The sequence below is a fragment of the Tyto alba genome, unplaced genomic scaffold (genome assembly GCF_018691265.1).
Source record: "Tyto alba isolate M040663 unplaced genomic scaffold, T.alba_DEE_v4.0 Super-Scaffold_5, whole genome shotgun sequence".
Lineage (NCBI taxonomy): Eukaryota > Metazoa > Chordata > Aves > Strigiformes > Tytonidae > Tyto > Tyto alba.
Window position 1 is genome coordinate 7339596 of NW_024881326.1, and position 14695 is coordinate 7354290.

General features: G+C 43.2%; 2 protein-coding genes across 6 annotated transcripts in view; one reads left to right on the top strand and one right to left on the bottom strand.

The window, feature by feature from the left end:
* TMEM255A (transmembrane protein 255A) overlaps positions 1-5870 on the top strand; it is a 32299-nt gene extending 26429 nt beyond the window's left edge. For all 3 annotated transcript variants that reach the window (XM_042807425.1, XM_042807424.1, XM_042807426.1), the window contains one exon: positions 108-5870. In XM_042807425.1, the coding sequence (XP_042663359.1) occupies positions 108-266 (159 nt within the window). In that variant the 3' untranslated portion in view covers positions 267-5870. The remainder of the gene's footprint in view (positions 1-107) is intronic.
* Positions 1794-14679, bottom strand: ZBTB33 (zinc finger and BTB domain containing 33). Of its 3 annotated transcripts, none has more exons than XM_042807420.1 (2): positions 14511-14679; positions 1794-8865 (listed from the first exon to the last, which is right to left on the bottom strand). In XM_042807420.1, exons 1-2 carry the CDS (start codon positions 14536-14538, stop codon positions 6824-6826), a joined length of 2070 nt encoding a protein of 689 aa, XP_042663354.1. In that variant the 5' UTR covers positions 14539-14679; the 3' UTR covers positions 1794-6823. The 3 variants fall into 3 exon arrangements, with proteins under 3 accessions (XP_042663354.1, XP_042663356.1, XP_042663355.1); XM_042807422.1 differs by lacking the exon at positions 14511-14679 and adding an exon at positions 10005-10112; XM_042807421.1 differs by lacking the exon at positions 14511-14679 and adding an exon at positions 9728-9990.
* Between the last annotated feature and the right edge of the window lie 16 nt (positions 14680-14695).

The following is a 14695-nucleotide window of genomic DNA, read 5'->3' on the forward strand; positions in this document are numbered from 1 at the left end:
AGTGAACCTTGAAATGTTAATTTTGCACTGCTCAGTAATGAAGTATTGCTTTGCCAGAGTTCTTTAAGAAGTAGTTACATTACAGCCTTTTTGCTGTCTCCCTACAGCATTCCAACGTGTTTCCAGCCTCCACTCCTTCTGGCCTATCCGATGACCCCCAGTCAGTGTCACCATCTCCCAGCTATATGTGGTCCTCTAATGCGCCGCCTCGTTACTCACCACCGTATTTTCCACCTTTTGAAAAGCCACCACCTTATACACCATAAAGAATGTGGGAAAGAAGAAGAAAATATTCGCCATTGAAATAATTGTGAACATTTTGTATTTATATTTTAATGCAGGAGGGAGCAAGAGGATAGGTACAGAATATAATTGCAAATACAAATATTAGATTGGACTATTCTTTCTTGCGAGACTTATTTTAGAGGTTTAACAACGGAGTATGAGGAAGGGGACATACTGCTGATGTTTTGCAGTGTCAGTGAATAGCAGGTGACCTAAATTCCAGCCTCCTTGTTTTACTACAAGGTTCATGTAGTCCTTGATTTTTAATAAAGCGATACAACACAGATGATAGATTCTGTTCTGCCTTACTCCATCTTGTGCTAAGCTGAAGTAAGGGTAGCCGAGATCGATAGTTGACAGAGAGTATCAATCTGTTCAAGGGGAGGGTGCTTACAGACAGTTCGACCTGTTGCTTGTTTTATTTGGCCTTGGGGGTCCAGTTGCTGAGATTTTTTGGGGCCGCAGAACCTAGCTCATGTCACTTGCTGGTTACAGCCTACACGCTGGAAAAATCTTGAGGGGAACCACAGCAGTGTCTCAAACTTTAATGCTAATGAGAAGTGATAATGTCATAGGATATTTTCATATATGTTGAGCAAAACAATTGGAATGTTGCTTTTTTTGAGGGGAAAAGCTTTAATAGGCAAGCTTGTTTTATTTCAGGATGCTTAAGACAGAAGGTGAAATGGAAATGTGTCTCTGAATTGTGTAAGTAATGCTGAAGACAAACACTTTGAGTGGTTGCACTGCCTAAATCTTCCTTGCATTCCTACAAAGACCATCAGGAACTGTCCACAAGTCACTGAAACAGTGCAGTGAAAACATTATTATTACTTTTTTTTCCTCTCTGTTTGGTTGGGAATTTTTTTTTAAGCTTGTACTTTTAACTTTTTTAATGGACTGAATCAGCACCCTGAGTAAGCACTGTTTTAGTAGCTGTATTATGGGCTGCACGTAAGGAATATCCACTACTAGTTCTCCAAGATGTAAGTCTCACATGGGTAAAATTCAACACCCTGTAATATAGGATGAAACTGATAAGAATTTGCAATTATTGTTGTGACTTTCATTTAATCTTCAACTGATGACTGTGCTGATTGATCTAGATTCCAACAGATTTTGCATGCATCCTGCATAACAAAAGAAGGTCAGCTTTGTTATGTGACACTGTCCTGTAAAGTGTGGTTCTACTCCAGGAAGTGATTTCAGATGACAGCATTCAGATCTGAGCTGCTCAACCTGAGCATTCTCAACTGCTTACTTCAGGGATAAAAGTAAGGTATCGACATTTTATTCCTTATTTCCTAAAGATTTAATTTCCTTGGCATCAGATTGTTGACCCTAATCCTCAATTGTCTACCTTTTACCTTCAACTGATGCAGGCAAAAAGGTACCTAAAAGCTAAATCTGGCTTTCAGAATCTAAAAGTGGAATACATGCTAGGAGGAAAAGAAAATAAAAAAAAAAGAGACAATCCAGTTGGATTTTCAACAGTGGCATCTCTTTACTTTTAATCTAAAAAAAAAAAAAAAAAGATTAAATACTGTCAACATGGAAAACAAACACTGAAGTCTCTGATCTCACTTTTCAAAGTACACCCACACTTTATAATGCTGTTTTTAATCCTATGCATTTGCAAAGCCTTTAGGCTAGGCTATGTGTTAACCTTATCATGTCCACTGTCAAATACTAATCAGTATATTAATAAGCTAAAGGATAACACTTTATCCAGAAGCATGTGTAACTTTTCTCCAGTAACAAAGAAAAATAAATGGCTGGAGAAAAGCATACAACTCATGGGATTTAAAGCAGTAGTGTATGCAGAACATATTTTCGTGACATTTTGTTTTACTACAGATTGTTGAAGTGCAGCTCCTACACATTTGCATACTGGAAATAAATTTGTATACTAGGGCATCATCCATTTTATATTACGTTTTCCTGAATTAAATATAGATAGAGAGATCATGGGCAATTTCAAAATAGACAGTACTTCTGAAAAAACTCCCCACAAATCAGAAGGGCACATTAGTATCAGAAAAAAATGTATCACTGCATCTTTCAAATAAAAGCTAATAGTCCTGTCCCACTTCTGACAAACATACTCTACCATTTGTGCCTGTCAACTAATAGGGCTAGAAGGTCTAGGGAACACCACAGGACAGGACTACAGAACTCATGAGGGGAACATAACTTAGTGGCAGAGAAACAATTAGTAAATGATCATGTCATTGGTTTTGAGTTGACAAATACTAAACCTAGGAAATTATCCAAAATCTCATTTTTTTTTCCTAAGGAACATTTAAGCAAAAATTACATTGCTGCTTTAAATTCACCATAAAAGGACAAGTCCATTTTCACATTTAAAAATTACCGGTGGGATTTTCTATTGAACTACCCATTTCCTTCTGCTTGAGTAAAACTAAGCGTTTAATGTAAATGCAACATTCTGCACTGTATTCATCATTTCTTATGAGAATGTCAAGATTGTGACTCATATGTACCCTTTTATTACTTTACCAAAGTTAAATAAAATTGTGTGACTTTTGTAAACATTTATAAATTGCATTTGATATTTTAGCAACTTTCCTGTTTTACAAACATCATTAATGTTACCTGAGGAATTTTTGTATAATAGCATCGTATATTAAAAAAACCACAATAAAACAAAAACAAACCCCCAAAACCTATATTTGCTATATTGGAAACTAGTGTTTCTACCACGATTAGCTGGAGGCACCATTTCTTAAGTTCTGTTTTTAAACGCCCCCGATGCCCCCACACTTCGTAATTCTGCAGTTCTACCCACGTAACAGGGTGCCCTGGCTTCAATCACTGTGAAGCTGTGAAGTCATTCCTGATGATTTTTTGCTTAACACCGAAGCAAATAATCCAGTCAGTGCAGTGTCAGTGCCTCCTTTACTTAATTTCACGTTTACTATATTACTTTGGGCCTTATTTTGTCCTGATGATGTCAGCTGCTCTTTGATGTTAGCAGAAGTAGGTGGAAGCCCTATGCCAAGGAGATAAAACCACCATTTGATATGTTACTCGTTAAACTGCATTCCTCACCTGTAGTAAGTCTACATAAAGTAATTTTCTCCTTGCTAGCCACAGTTCACCAACAAACTAACTCTTCCAAATCATAACTAGTTAGCAACCTGGTAAGAAGAGGAGGCCTAACCATGCTAGCTGAAATGCACTGCACTGGTCACTAAGTATGGTTTTTGTGATTTCTAGCCATTTGCAATGACAGTAGTAGTTGGACAGACTGTTCCACAACAGCTCTTGCCTGTTCTGAGAGTGTGTTATCACAACATTCGGCTCACAATACACAGTGGAGTTTTTCAGCTAAATTTGCTTTCTGGGAAAGTGCTCAACCAAAAAAAAACTCCAACAAACAAACAAAAACAGCCACCAAAAAACCTAAGCCCTAAATAAAAACACCTCACACCCCCTCATCCAGGGGCTTCCCTGCTATTCCCAAAGACCTAGAAAAGGAAGCTACAGGCTGTTGGCAATCTCACGTTAGGCTGTAGAAGTTGAGTTGTCATTAAAAAGAAACGTGCTACACCCATCTTCAGAATTAAACTTTTTTTTATTTTTGCCATAGAAAGCTCTACGAACTAATATCAAGTATTGATTAATGAAAAGTAGAACACAACTTTAAAAAGTATGTTAAGGAAAGACTGTACAACTATATACATTACAGATCCAGCAAAAATCATAAATGTTGCACATGAACAGTTCCTAGGCAATAGCTGTAGAATTCAATGTTCAGTGTATATAGTCATCAGCTTCTGCATCGTTTTATAAGCTGCATGCCTTAACAGTACAAAATAAATAAGCAGTCAATTGTTATCTCAACATTTGTTTAATTCACATACTGGAATGTTATGGTATGAATCCCCAAAGAAACCATACAGTGAGGATGCAGCCACCATTATAGTATTTTGCAGCAGATCCATTAATGTTTTTATAAGCATACAAATGACTGTGAGGTTTGTTACCATACTCTGTTGCAATTTTAAATTTTTATAGAAATGCTTTTTCTGAGTCAATCTATTTCTTCCATTACCCCAAAGCCAATTTCTTAATATTTACATAAGGTTTTTCATTAAGTTAAACTGGAAGCTAAGTGTTTACAAAAACAAACAAAACCACAAATATAAGTGCAATAGCCAGAAATCTAAATATAAAAGCCCATGGCCCCATAAAAAGTTTTAAAAGAATGGATTTACTATGTTTCCAAACCAATAAATAGTGGAAGTGAAATTAAAAAATGCTTTACATGACCTCTGGACTTTGGATATCAAAAATCACTTCCAAGGAAAACTGAAGACCCTGAGACACATGCAAGCACGAGTCTTCTAGCAAAAAGTTACAAAGCCCTAATTTTCCAGTTTTCCTCCAAAAAAAGAGACCTTTAGTAGGCACAGTTTAATTTAAGGTTTTAAATATATCAGCAGCAAATATTGATAGCCATTATGTTTATTACTGAATGTACACTTTGCTATGTACGCTTAATTCCAGATGTGTCATGTCAATAAAAAATAACATTGTATTTTTCTTGTCAAAAAGTTCAAGAAGTCTCAATGGAGTACGCAGCCAGCTACGTCAGAGCTACCTGTGCTAATACAGGCAATCACTACTTATGTCTTGTGAGGATTATGTTTGACTGCTGAAATGCCACCTCAGATAACATCCAACCTGTAACATCTGAAAGCACACCCCCTTATATTCAAAGGGGTCTGCAGTATGATCTGGAAATAATCATGTACATCATGTTCTTGGCCTACAAAACCGAAGTGCTGAGCATTACATGCATAAGGTAAACAAATCCTCCTCTTTCTCCCATAATTACTCATACAGATTTCTGGTACCCTTTTTTATAGCTCAAGTTGCATTTGAACCATTTACCATTTAAATGTCTTTCTGTCTAGAGTACTACACGTCTAAAACCTTAACCTTGAAGGTCATAGGATCAAGATGCTTACTTAAAACATGAAAAAAAAAAAAAAAGAAAAACCTTTAACTGTAATTTAAGCAATGAAAAGTTACAATAACTACCTAGTACTATGCACGACAATCTTTTTCAGTCATCTCTAGAACTTGAGCAGTTTTCATGTTACCATTTACAAAAATTTAACAAGTCACTAAATCTGAAATGCTAAACTATGACTCCAGTAAACAGCTGTTTGTTTTTCTCAGATCTACTGTTTCCTGTTCAAACTGGACATGTAATTTATCTTCTAAGTGCCTAAACAAATACCAATTGCAAGGAGAAAAAAAGGATAATATAATAAACCCAAAACTGAAAACAGATGACAACTGGACAATTGCAGAGAAATTATACTTTGGATTACAGTGGATGGAGGGTATTTTTTGATTGTTGGTTTAGTCCTCATGCTTCCACACCCTATAAATGGGGGGGAAAAAAAAAATCCAAACCCTGTTTCACTTAAAGATCTAGCCAAACAGGCACACAAGCTCCTCAGCAGTCTCAGTGCTAAATTGATACAGCACTTACATTATTTCATAGTTTTGAAAAGTAAATTTCACAGCCTACACCTAAAAAAAAAAAATTTTATTTGAAGTATGACTTTTTTTTAATACCAGACTGAAGGCCTCATCCTTGAAGAGCAAAAAAAGGAATAGCACTTTATTCCAAACTAACTACTGACATCTTTTCCAGTAGTAAGAAAAACTAACATTATTCCTCAAGCTTTGAAAAGGCAAAATTATTTCCTACCTAAGTGTTCTAAGCTTATTCACTATTGAGCTTTACAGGTTTGTTTTTTTCTTTCCCATTGCAAGAGTTAAATATAATGGTCCAGACACTGAATCCTCACCACACTGCCAAGCATAGTTTGTTACAGCTAGCCCTAACCAAATATCTCTTCTTGGCAAAACTATTTGCCTGAAGACAGATGATTCATAGCACTTATAAAAGCAGAACTAAGATGATAGTTCAAAAATACATTACTCCAAACTACTGGATCAGTTATTTTGGACCCTTGCAGTAATGCATTGCTTGCAAAAATAAATGAGTTGTCAGATTTTTATTTTTTTTAAATGATTCCATATGCAAGAGACTACAATTAAAAATCTTACTGTTTCCTTGGCTGTCTAAACAGAACTCAGCATTAAAGTGCTAACATGAAAGAAAGGGTTTACATAGTAATCATGGGTACAGAAAATACCTCAATTATTTTAGAAGAAAGATCTCTAGCTCTTTAGAAGAAATTGTACCTTTCCAAGCTACAAATGCCCACATTTTGATCAAAATTAACATACCAGAAAACACTGCCAGCTCCTTGGAAATGTTTTATTCTCTATTCCAGTAAACTTTCAGATGTTTCGCTTCCACAAATCTTGCAGCCACTAACGATCCACCTAAGTGCTACCATTTGATGACTTGGTAGAACAAGTTAACTTGTTTTTCCTTTAACATTTGATTTTACAGCAATTTTAACAGTTCATTTAAAACAGCTGCAATATTTCTCCACTTAATCCTTTTTCCAGTATTTAATGCATTTTAGTAAGATTCCGGTATTACAAACTCAAATTCAGTACTTCCCTCTGATGGATTTTGTTTAAAAATTGTTTCGTTTCCCTGTGGAATGAAAATGTCATCCCAGGTAATTTGTTTGGCCGGAGGGTTAGATGTTGTTCCTTCAGTGCCATCCTTCCCTGTGCCAACACGATAAACAATTCCACCCTCGTTTATTACTGGTATACTGCTTGAGCGATCAGTAATGTACGCATACTGTCTGATCTGCAAAGATCTGCAAGGATGCAGTCGATAAAGCTTGGTATCTCCAGAAGGGTCTTGGCTATGAACTGATCTTATGTGGGAGGCTGTAATTTGGTAGTTGATAAAAGATTTCCCACACGTCAAGCACTGGTACCTTCGCTCACCAGTGTGGTGGATTTCATGCTTGGTACGGTATTCTGCAAGAGGAAAAACTTTGTCACAGTATCGACACGGATACTTCTTCTCCCAGGAATGGACATTAAAATGTCTCCGTAAACTTGTCAGACATGCATATGACCTCTTACACACAATACAAATGTAATAGACTCTTCCATCCACTATGAGCTCATAATGGTCATCGTGCTTTACTTTCATGCGTTTCCTGTTTGGAGAATTGCCACCAGATGTTCTAGGAGTTTCCTCAAGCTTGGCTTCGCCTTCCTCAGAATCACCCTTTACGGGAATGACTATGTCATATGTATCCTCACCGATATTTGCATAAACCTTACAGCCTGTGGATAAGCCTTCTATTTCAGTTGCTGTATCCAATGTTATGATTTTCTGCCCTTCTGCCATATGCTTTGGTGCTATACCTGAACTGAATTCCTTGTTGTTTCCAGTAAGGACATCCGAGATTTTTATTTTAAATTCTCCAGGTTTAGAAAATGGCTCTTGTGAAAATGTAACCACCTGTTTTTTCTGTACACCTGATCCTTCAGTGGTTGCTGCCTTGGGTACAGAAGGTTGCTGAACCAAAGAGCTACTGCTGACAGAACCAGGACTGGAGGAGCTAATGACATCGACATCATCTTCAACAACCTCTTCATCATCAATAGCAGTTGTTTCCACTTCAGTTAAGGAGCCATTATTAGATGGCTGCTGGTTCTCCTTGAGTAAATTAATTGTAGGGGTCACATGTGTTTGATGCGAGGAGCTGGCACTGAGTGATGAGTTGAGTAGAGGCTTGTTTAGCACAATGATATTAGGAGTCAAATGCTGTGGTGTTGCAGAGACAAGTGATTCGGCACTTGATTGTGTTTGTTTTGGGCTTAGCTGACTGGCAGATGAAGTGAGTTTTTGAGCTGCTGTGGTGCTCGTCAAATGGGGAGAGCCACCACTGCCACACGATTTTTGGTCAGAAACTCCAGCTGAACTTGGGCAAGGCTGGTTTTGGGTTGCAGCATTTGTATCTTTAGTACATTCTTTTGGAGGAACAATCTCGGAGCAAAAAATTACATCATCATCCTCATCATCTGAATCACTCACTGTAATTTTTGTAGTCTCATATTCTATGCCATGTAAGGAGAATGACTGTGTTATAACCGGCATGCCATCCGTTACCTCGTGACTCTCTGGCCTTATTACAGGTACTTGCGTTTCAGCATCCTTTTGACCTGGACTAGAAGTTGAAGTTTCTGAAGCACCATCTTTGACTTCAGTTGGCATGTTTTTTTCTTCAGATGGAGGAACACCCAGATCAGCTATGAATTTAACGCCCAGTTGCTGCCCTGATTTAATCAGTTCATCAAGTAAATCGGATCGAATGCTGATTATTTTGGAACTATAAATATAGTTAAGAATTTCTGCAAAAATTTCTGCTCTTACAAAGCTCAGTTCAACCACTTGCCCAGCCACTGAGAAAAGCTGGTGAAAATACGTGCTTGAGGCTGAAAGGATGTTCCTGTGAGCTCGAAATTTCCTGTCCTCAACAATGACAGTAACATCACAAAATAGTCCGTGGCCACGCTGTTCGTTCAAAGACTGAAGGAGCACACTAGAATACTGTGTGTCTGTTGCAGAAATCAGTTTTTTCCCCTCCATTCCTGCAAAGAGAAAGTAAAAGGCATCAAATTAATAAAAATACAGATTTATGGTTTTAATGGCATGACAGTGTTCCCACATTTACTGTTTATTCGTTCTTTTGGAAAAACAAATTTGAGATATTATTCATAAGCTTACATGCTATAACACTCTGTAAATCTGCTTCCTATTGTTATTTGTCCCTTCACCTTCTACACAAGGTATGTGCAATTCTGAGTATATTCTCTATTCTTGCAAGGTGAGGAACTGCTTATCTGATTCAACAGCAAATAAGGTAAATTTGAAAACCAGGAAGATACAAGATTAGGGTCCCTCAAAAGGCTTCAAACATTATTAGAGATTTCTTTTTAATTGTGAAAATATTCTGTAAATTGTTATGAGAAAGCCCAATTAATATCCATGTTTTTTATGGGCCAGACAACAAAATCTGTGCATCTGTACATTACCGGTCAGCTGAGGTTAATGAAAATGCTATTTCACTTCCTTGCACAGAAAAATAAACTTCTTGGGTTTTTTTTACACCTCCTCATGTATCTGCAAGGTTGCTTTGTGTTTGAAACCGAGATACTGAGGCAGCACAGGAACGAAAAATATCTGAAGTCAAACTAATCCATGTGTCGGCACTTCCTATTCGATGTCCCCCACCAAGACGCAAAAAAAAACCATCGAAATATACGAACAGCGAGTTGAAGGCCGTAAGCCCTCCCTTTTACTCCTCAAACTTTCCTTCCAGACGCCTGGAAGGGCAGGACGAGACGAAGAGGCCGAGAGCCCCGGCCGCGCACCGGCCGCGGCGGCCAAAGCCCGCCCCGCTCCCCTCCGAGGCGGCCGCCCGGCTCTCCGCGCCCCCCCGGTGAAGTTTACCATGAAAACGGGCGTTCCGAGCCGCCGCCGCGGGGAGGGCACCGCCGAGGGAGGGAGCGGGCGGCCGCTGGGCCCCGCGGGCCGCCTCAGCGAGCCGGAGCGGCGGCGGCACCGACGGGGAGCGGCTCCTCCGCGCGGCTAGGCCGTGCCCGCCGCCACCACTTCCTGCTCGAGGCGAGGCGAGGCGAGGCGAGCAGAACCGGTCCCCCCCGCCGCCGGCGACAGGAGGGGGGAGGCAGCCCGCGGGGCGGAGGAGGAAGGCGAGGGGCCGCGTTACCTGCGCTCCCGCCGCCCGTCCCCGCACAACGGGCACCGGCCGCCGCCGCCGCTGGGCTCGGGCTGGGGCTCGGGCGCGGCCCCCGCTGCGCGGCCGCCAGGGGGCGCTGCACGGCACTGCCCTTCCCCTGGCGGACTCGGCCGCGCTCCGCCCGAGCGCGCTCGTCACCCTTCGGCTGCGCGACCCGAACGGCCTCGGGAACCTTCGGGCGCGCTCGGGGCCGGAGGGCCGGGGCGGGGCGGTCCTGCTGCCGCGCTAAGCGGGGGCGGCGGGCCGTGCCGGGCCGTGCCGGGCCGTGCCTGCCATCGGCCCGGCCCCGCCGCTGCCGGGAGCCCCTCGGCCGCGGTAGCTCTGTGCCGGGCTGAGCTGTTTGGCCGCTCCCAGGAGCCCCCGTTCGCCGCCTGGGGCTGCACCGCCGGGGTCGCCGCACCCCACCCCACCCCCGCAAGAAGGCGCCGGGAGCTGGTTACAGACCCCGAGTAGCCACTGGCGGAGGCGGGGGGGGGGGGGGGGGGGAACCCACACCTCGCCGGTCCCCGGCCCTGCTGCACCGGAGAGCTCGGGCAGCCGAGAGCCGAGCACACGGGCCTCGCTTCGGCCTTGAGGCGCCCCGCCACCCCGCTCTCCTTGCCCACGGCGAAGCCCGCTGTGAGCCCCACGCCTGACCTTGTTGGATAAGGCTGTGGCGACGTGATGGCAGCAGATGATTTCCCGCTGCGGCTCGTTTCCCTCCCGGGGACAGAGACCCGGCTGGCGCCGCTCTGCCAACCGCTGAGGCAGCCGGCACCCCCCCAGCAGCCAGGCAATCTCCTGTCACCTAAACCCGAACACCCACGCTCGCACCGCAGGATCATTTATTTTGTATTCTGTGCACCACGGTGGCACGTGTTAGACCCTGCCAGGAGCTCGACAAACGCGAGTCCTTTGACAAAATGCAGCTCTCGGCACATTCGACATGTGGTCATCAAAGTGACATAGCCACGATGTGGTCTCCTGGAAACTGTCACTGTTCAGGAATGCTCAAAGCACACCAAGATCATAAAAGATGTTTTTCATCTTCAGTTACGGATCTGTTCTTTTTTTTTTTTTTCTCCTATGGATTTTGCGGACTTGAGCCACCGAGGTTCTTGATTTTTTTCTTAAAATTCAAAAACTTTGCCAAGAACTAATGTCCTCCTATCAAGTTCAACCAAAAACATTCACAGGTCACAGTCAGTGGCACAAACGACTGCAATCCCTCACTGCATGTAACAGCAATGAATTGGTCCTGCCTAGGTTCATAAGCCCTTCTAGCAACAAAATCACCTGCCATGCTCCCTGTATTTGTATCACCAGTAGCGGAAGTGCCTTTTTGATGTGAGCCTTCAGATCTGAAACACTGCAAAGACAGTTTCTGTTTATATATAGGGTTCTTTTCAGAGAGCTGAGTGAAGAAGGATAAATAGAAGAGAATAATCAGGGGAAAAGGTAGGCTTTTCTTCCTCATATAACTCTTTAATTAAGTTTTCTCCTTTGATATAGGTTCTTCATCCACAGGAGGTTATGTTAAATTAAATTATTCTATAACTGTTTTAATTCTTAATGTATAATCTAGTGTTCTTTTTTCTCCTTCAAAAAATGTCTGATGGTCCAAGTTAAAACATTTCTTAGCCTTTCATCCTTCGGCTGCAAGGAGTTTTCTTCTCATTGCCTATCATTTCTAAATAATTAACAGGAAAAATTACAGATAAAGATGAGCACTGATTTGGAAGGAGCTGTGAAAAATCAGGTCTGAACTGAACCCTTAGGCACAGAAATGATGGCTAATTTAAAGATGCTAGTCTAGAAGTAAGAGTTGCACCATCTCCTTGACTTTTACTTTTTTTGCAGGATCTTCCCTCTGTGGCAACTTCTTCTATCAGATACAAAATCTGAATCCCACTGTCACCTTGCCATAGCCAGGGCAGAGCTAATGCTCTGACCCGTGTAAAAAATTTTACTGAAGCTGCCACTCAGTCCTCCTGCACTTGAATGCAGAACTTCAATGTGAATATGTTTTTGTCTAGCATGCACCTCTTAGTATTGGGGACTTTTTTCCTCTTTTTTTTTTAGATAAGCCTATAAAGTGTTTGGTGATTTGAGTCACATAAAAACTTATATAGTGACAAATTAAAAGAAACATTTTATCTAAGATATTGACAAACATCTAGAACATAGAACTACATGTGGTGTTCTTGGAACTGAAAAAAATAGATAAGAAACACAATACCAATGTTTATTTTGATGCATAGAAGTGATCCAAAAAAACTCCAGGATGGAGGCTCTGAAAATACTAAGTACAAATTTAAAGAAGTGATGTGTAGGCTTTTGTGAGAAGACAAAAAAACACGCAATTCAGTGACACGTTTGCAGTTAAGCAATTTGAAGAGTTCTCTTCTTTTTTTAAAAATACAGATTGTGGGAACAGAAAATTCTTTTGAAGACTTGACAAATCTGAGAGACAAAGAAGCACTCTCTGTCATGAAAAAATGTATTTTACATTAAAATAAATTAAATTCGATAAACATGATGGTGAATGTCCCCTTAGGGCCTTCAGAATTTGATAAACATGATGGTGAATGTCACCTTAGGGCCTTCAGTAAAATCAAAATTCAACAGCTATCCTAGCTAAGGCTACTTTCAGGGACAGAAATATTATTCCATTGTGGAATTTCAAATAAAGCACCACTGCTTCTGAAGGACTCTAAAATATTAATTTGCACCATTTGTGCTTCAAGGAATTTTCAGAGTATTTTTTATATCAATCTCATTACATAAAGCCTCCTATAACTGAATTTAAAGTCCAGTGATACTTTTTATTAACATTAGCAGTTGTAGACGCTGTTACATACTGTATGTATGTGCATTATATCACCTGTGTATAAAAATACTCCAATCGCTTTACAGTATTAAGTAACAGAGGTGCAGAGTGCTCCTGAGGGGTAGATGTTTTAGTCACCCTTTTGCCAAGACAGACCCCCAGGCACAGAGTGAGTGGCCTCATTGTGCGAGGTGCCTGGTGCCTCTGAATCGCCCCAGCTGCCCGCCGCCCTGCCAGCCCCCCTCAGCACACGGTGAACCCAGGCTCCAGTGTCACCGGACGTGTTTCAAGATCTTCCACCCCTTTTCTGGGGCAGCCCTGAGCCCTGGCTATAGGGGATCCTTAGGGAGAAGCTAGAGAAGGCCACGTGCCCTCATGAAGGCCTCAGGGGTACACTGACTTGCCACATGGACAGGTCCCTATGTTACGTGTCTGGCCCAACAGCTTCCATCCCTCTCATGGGCTGGTGGCATGATCTCCTGTAACCAGTGCTGGGAGTACATAGTGGACTGGACTTCTTCCTGGGGGCATCTGACTTCACATACCACAGAGGTAAACGAATACAGGCAGCCTGTGAGGAGAGTGTGGATACGGGCTCCTAAGTCTCAGGATCTCTCTAGGTTTCAGGTTCTTCCTGAGACGGGAAGCTCAGAGAGACAAAGTCACTGAGCTTTAATGGATGCAGTACGGATTCAGCTGGCAAAACCAGAGCCACTGCAGACTTCCAGCTGTATCATTCAAATGACCCTACCACCAAACAAAACAACAGCCTTTTAAAGGATCGCTTTCTCTAGTTTAATTAAGCAAGCAGTAGTCCCTGATACTCAAAAAATTCGCAAAGCCGCACAGCAGGGAGATACCAGGCAGTCCTCGGACAGACACAGGATACGGTAACACCGTACACGTATGCAAACCTCTGGTAATATCTTTTCCATCCCCCTTCTGCATGTGGTTACATGCACGCCAGATAATACTCAATTTAAATAGGGTTCCTCCTTCTTACAGATTTTTTTATGCTGCTTATGACTGGCTTGGGAACTGAAATAGTGTTTCATTTGTGAAAGAGGCTGACATGCTCAGACATCTTTTCCAGACAGTATAAACCAGCACGGGCTTTCCGGGATGGAGCAGCCATCCGAAACGCCTCGCTTACACCCAGCTTTCAGGAGCCCAGCAGCATTACACCGCACTTCCCAGGGCAGAGCAGAAACTATTTTTTTTTTTTTTTTTTTTTTTTGGTCAGAATGCATCGCTGCGAGGTGCTCAAACCCGGCACCCCGAGTCAGAAGGACACTCACAGAAGGACAGTGAGCATTTGATCTTAATACCTCATTTGATTTTCTCCCCAAACGCCGCTGTTGCTCCTTAGGTGGGGCCACCCAGGCCCACGACAGGCCAGTCTGGGAGGTGCCGTATTTTTTAATTTTCACCAATCGGCCGGGAGGGTGCCGGGGGGGCGCTGAGCCACGGCGCCCGGGGAAGGGGCACCCCCGGCGGCCGCCGCCCCGCGGGGACCGGCGGAGAGGCCGGGCCGGGCCGTGAGCTGTCCGCCGGGCAGTGCTGCTCCCGGGCCGGCCTGGACAGCTCCCGCCGGTGTTCGCGGAGTGCGGCGGGGCCGGGCCTGCGCCTCCACCGCCGCCATCCGCCGCCGCCCGCCCCCGCCTTACCTGGCACCGCCGCTGCCCGCACGTCCATGCTGCCGGGCGGCCGCTGGCGGGGACCCGACCGGGCCGCCGCGGGGGCTGGCCCGCCGCCGGCAGCACAAAGGGAGCCGCCGCCGCGGCGCCGTGTTGTCGCCCGGGCGGGTGGGGCGGTGCGCCCCGCGGGCGGAGCCGCCCCGCTCCCGCCCCGC

What these genes read in the sequence shown, in the direction of transcription:
- ZBTB33 (XM_042807420.1), bottom strand. Translation starts at nt 14,538, where the DNA reads ATGGACGTGCGGGCAGCGGCGGTGCCAG. An exon ending in GCGGGCAGCGGCGGTGCCAG is followed by an intron (nt 8,866 to 14,510) that starts GTAAGGCGGGGG and finishes TTCTCTTTGCAG; the next exon opens with GAATGGAGGGGAAAAAACTG.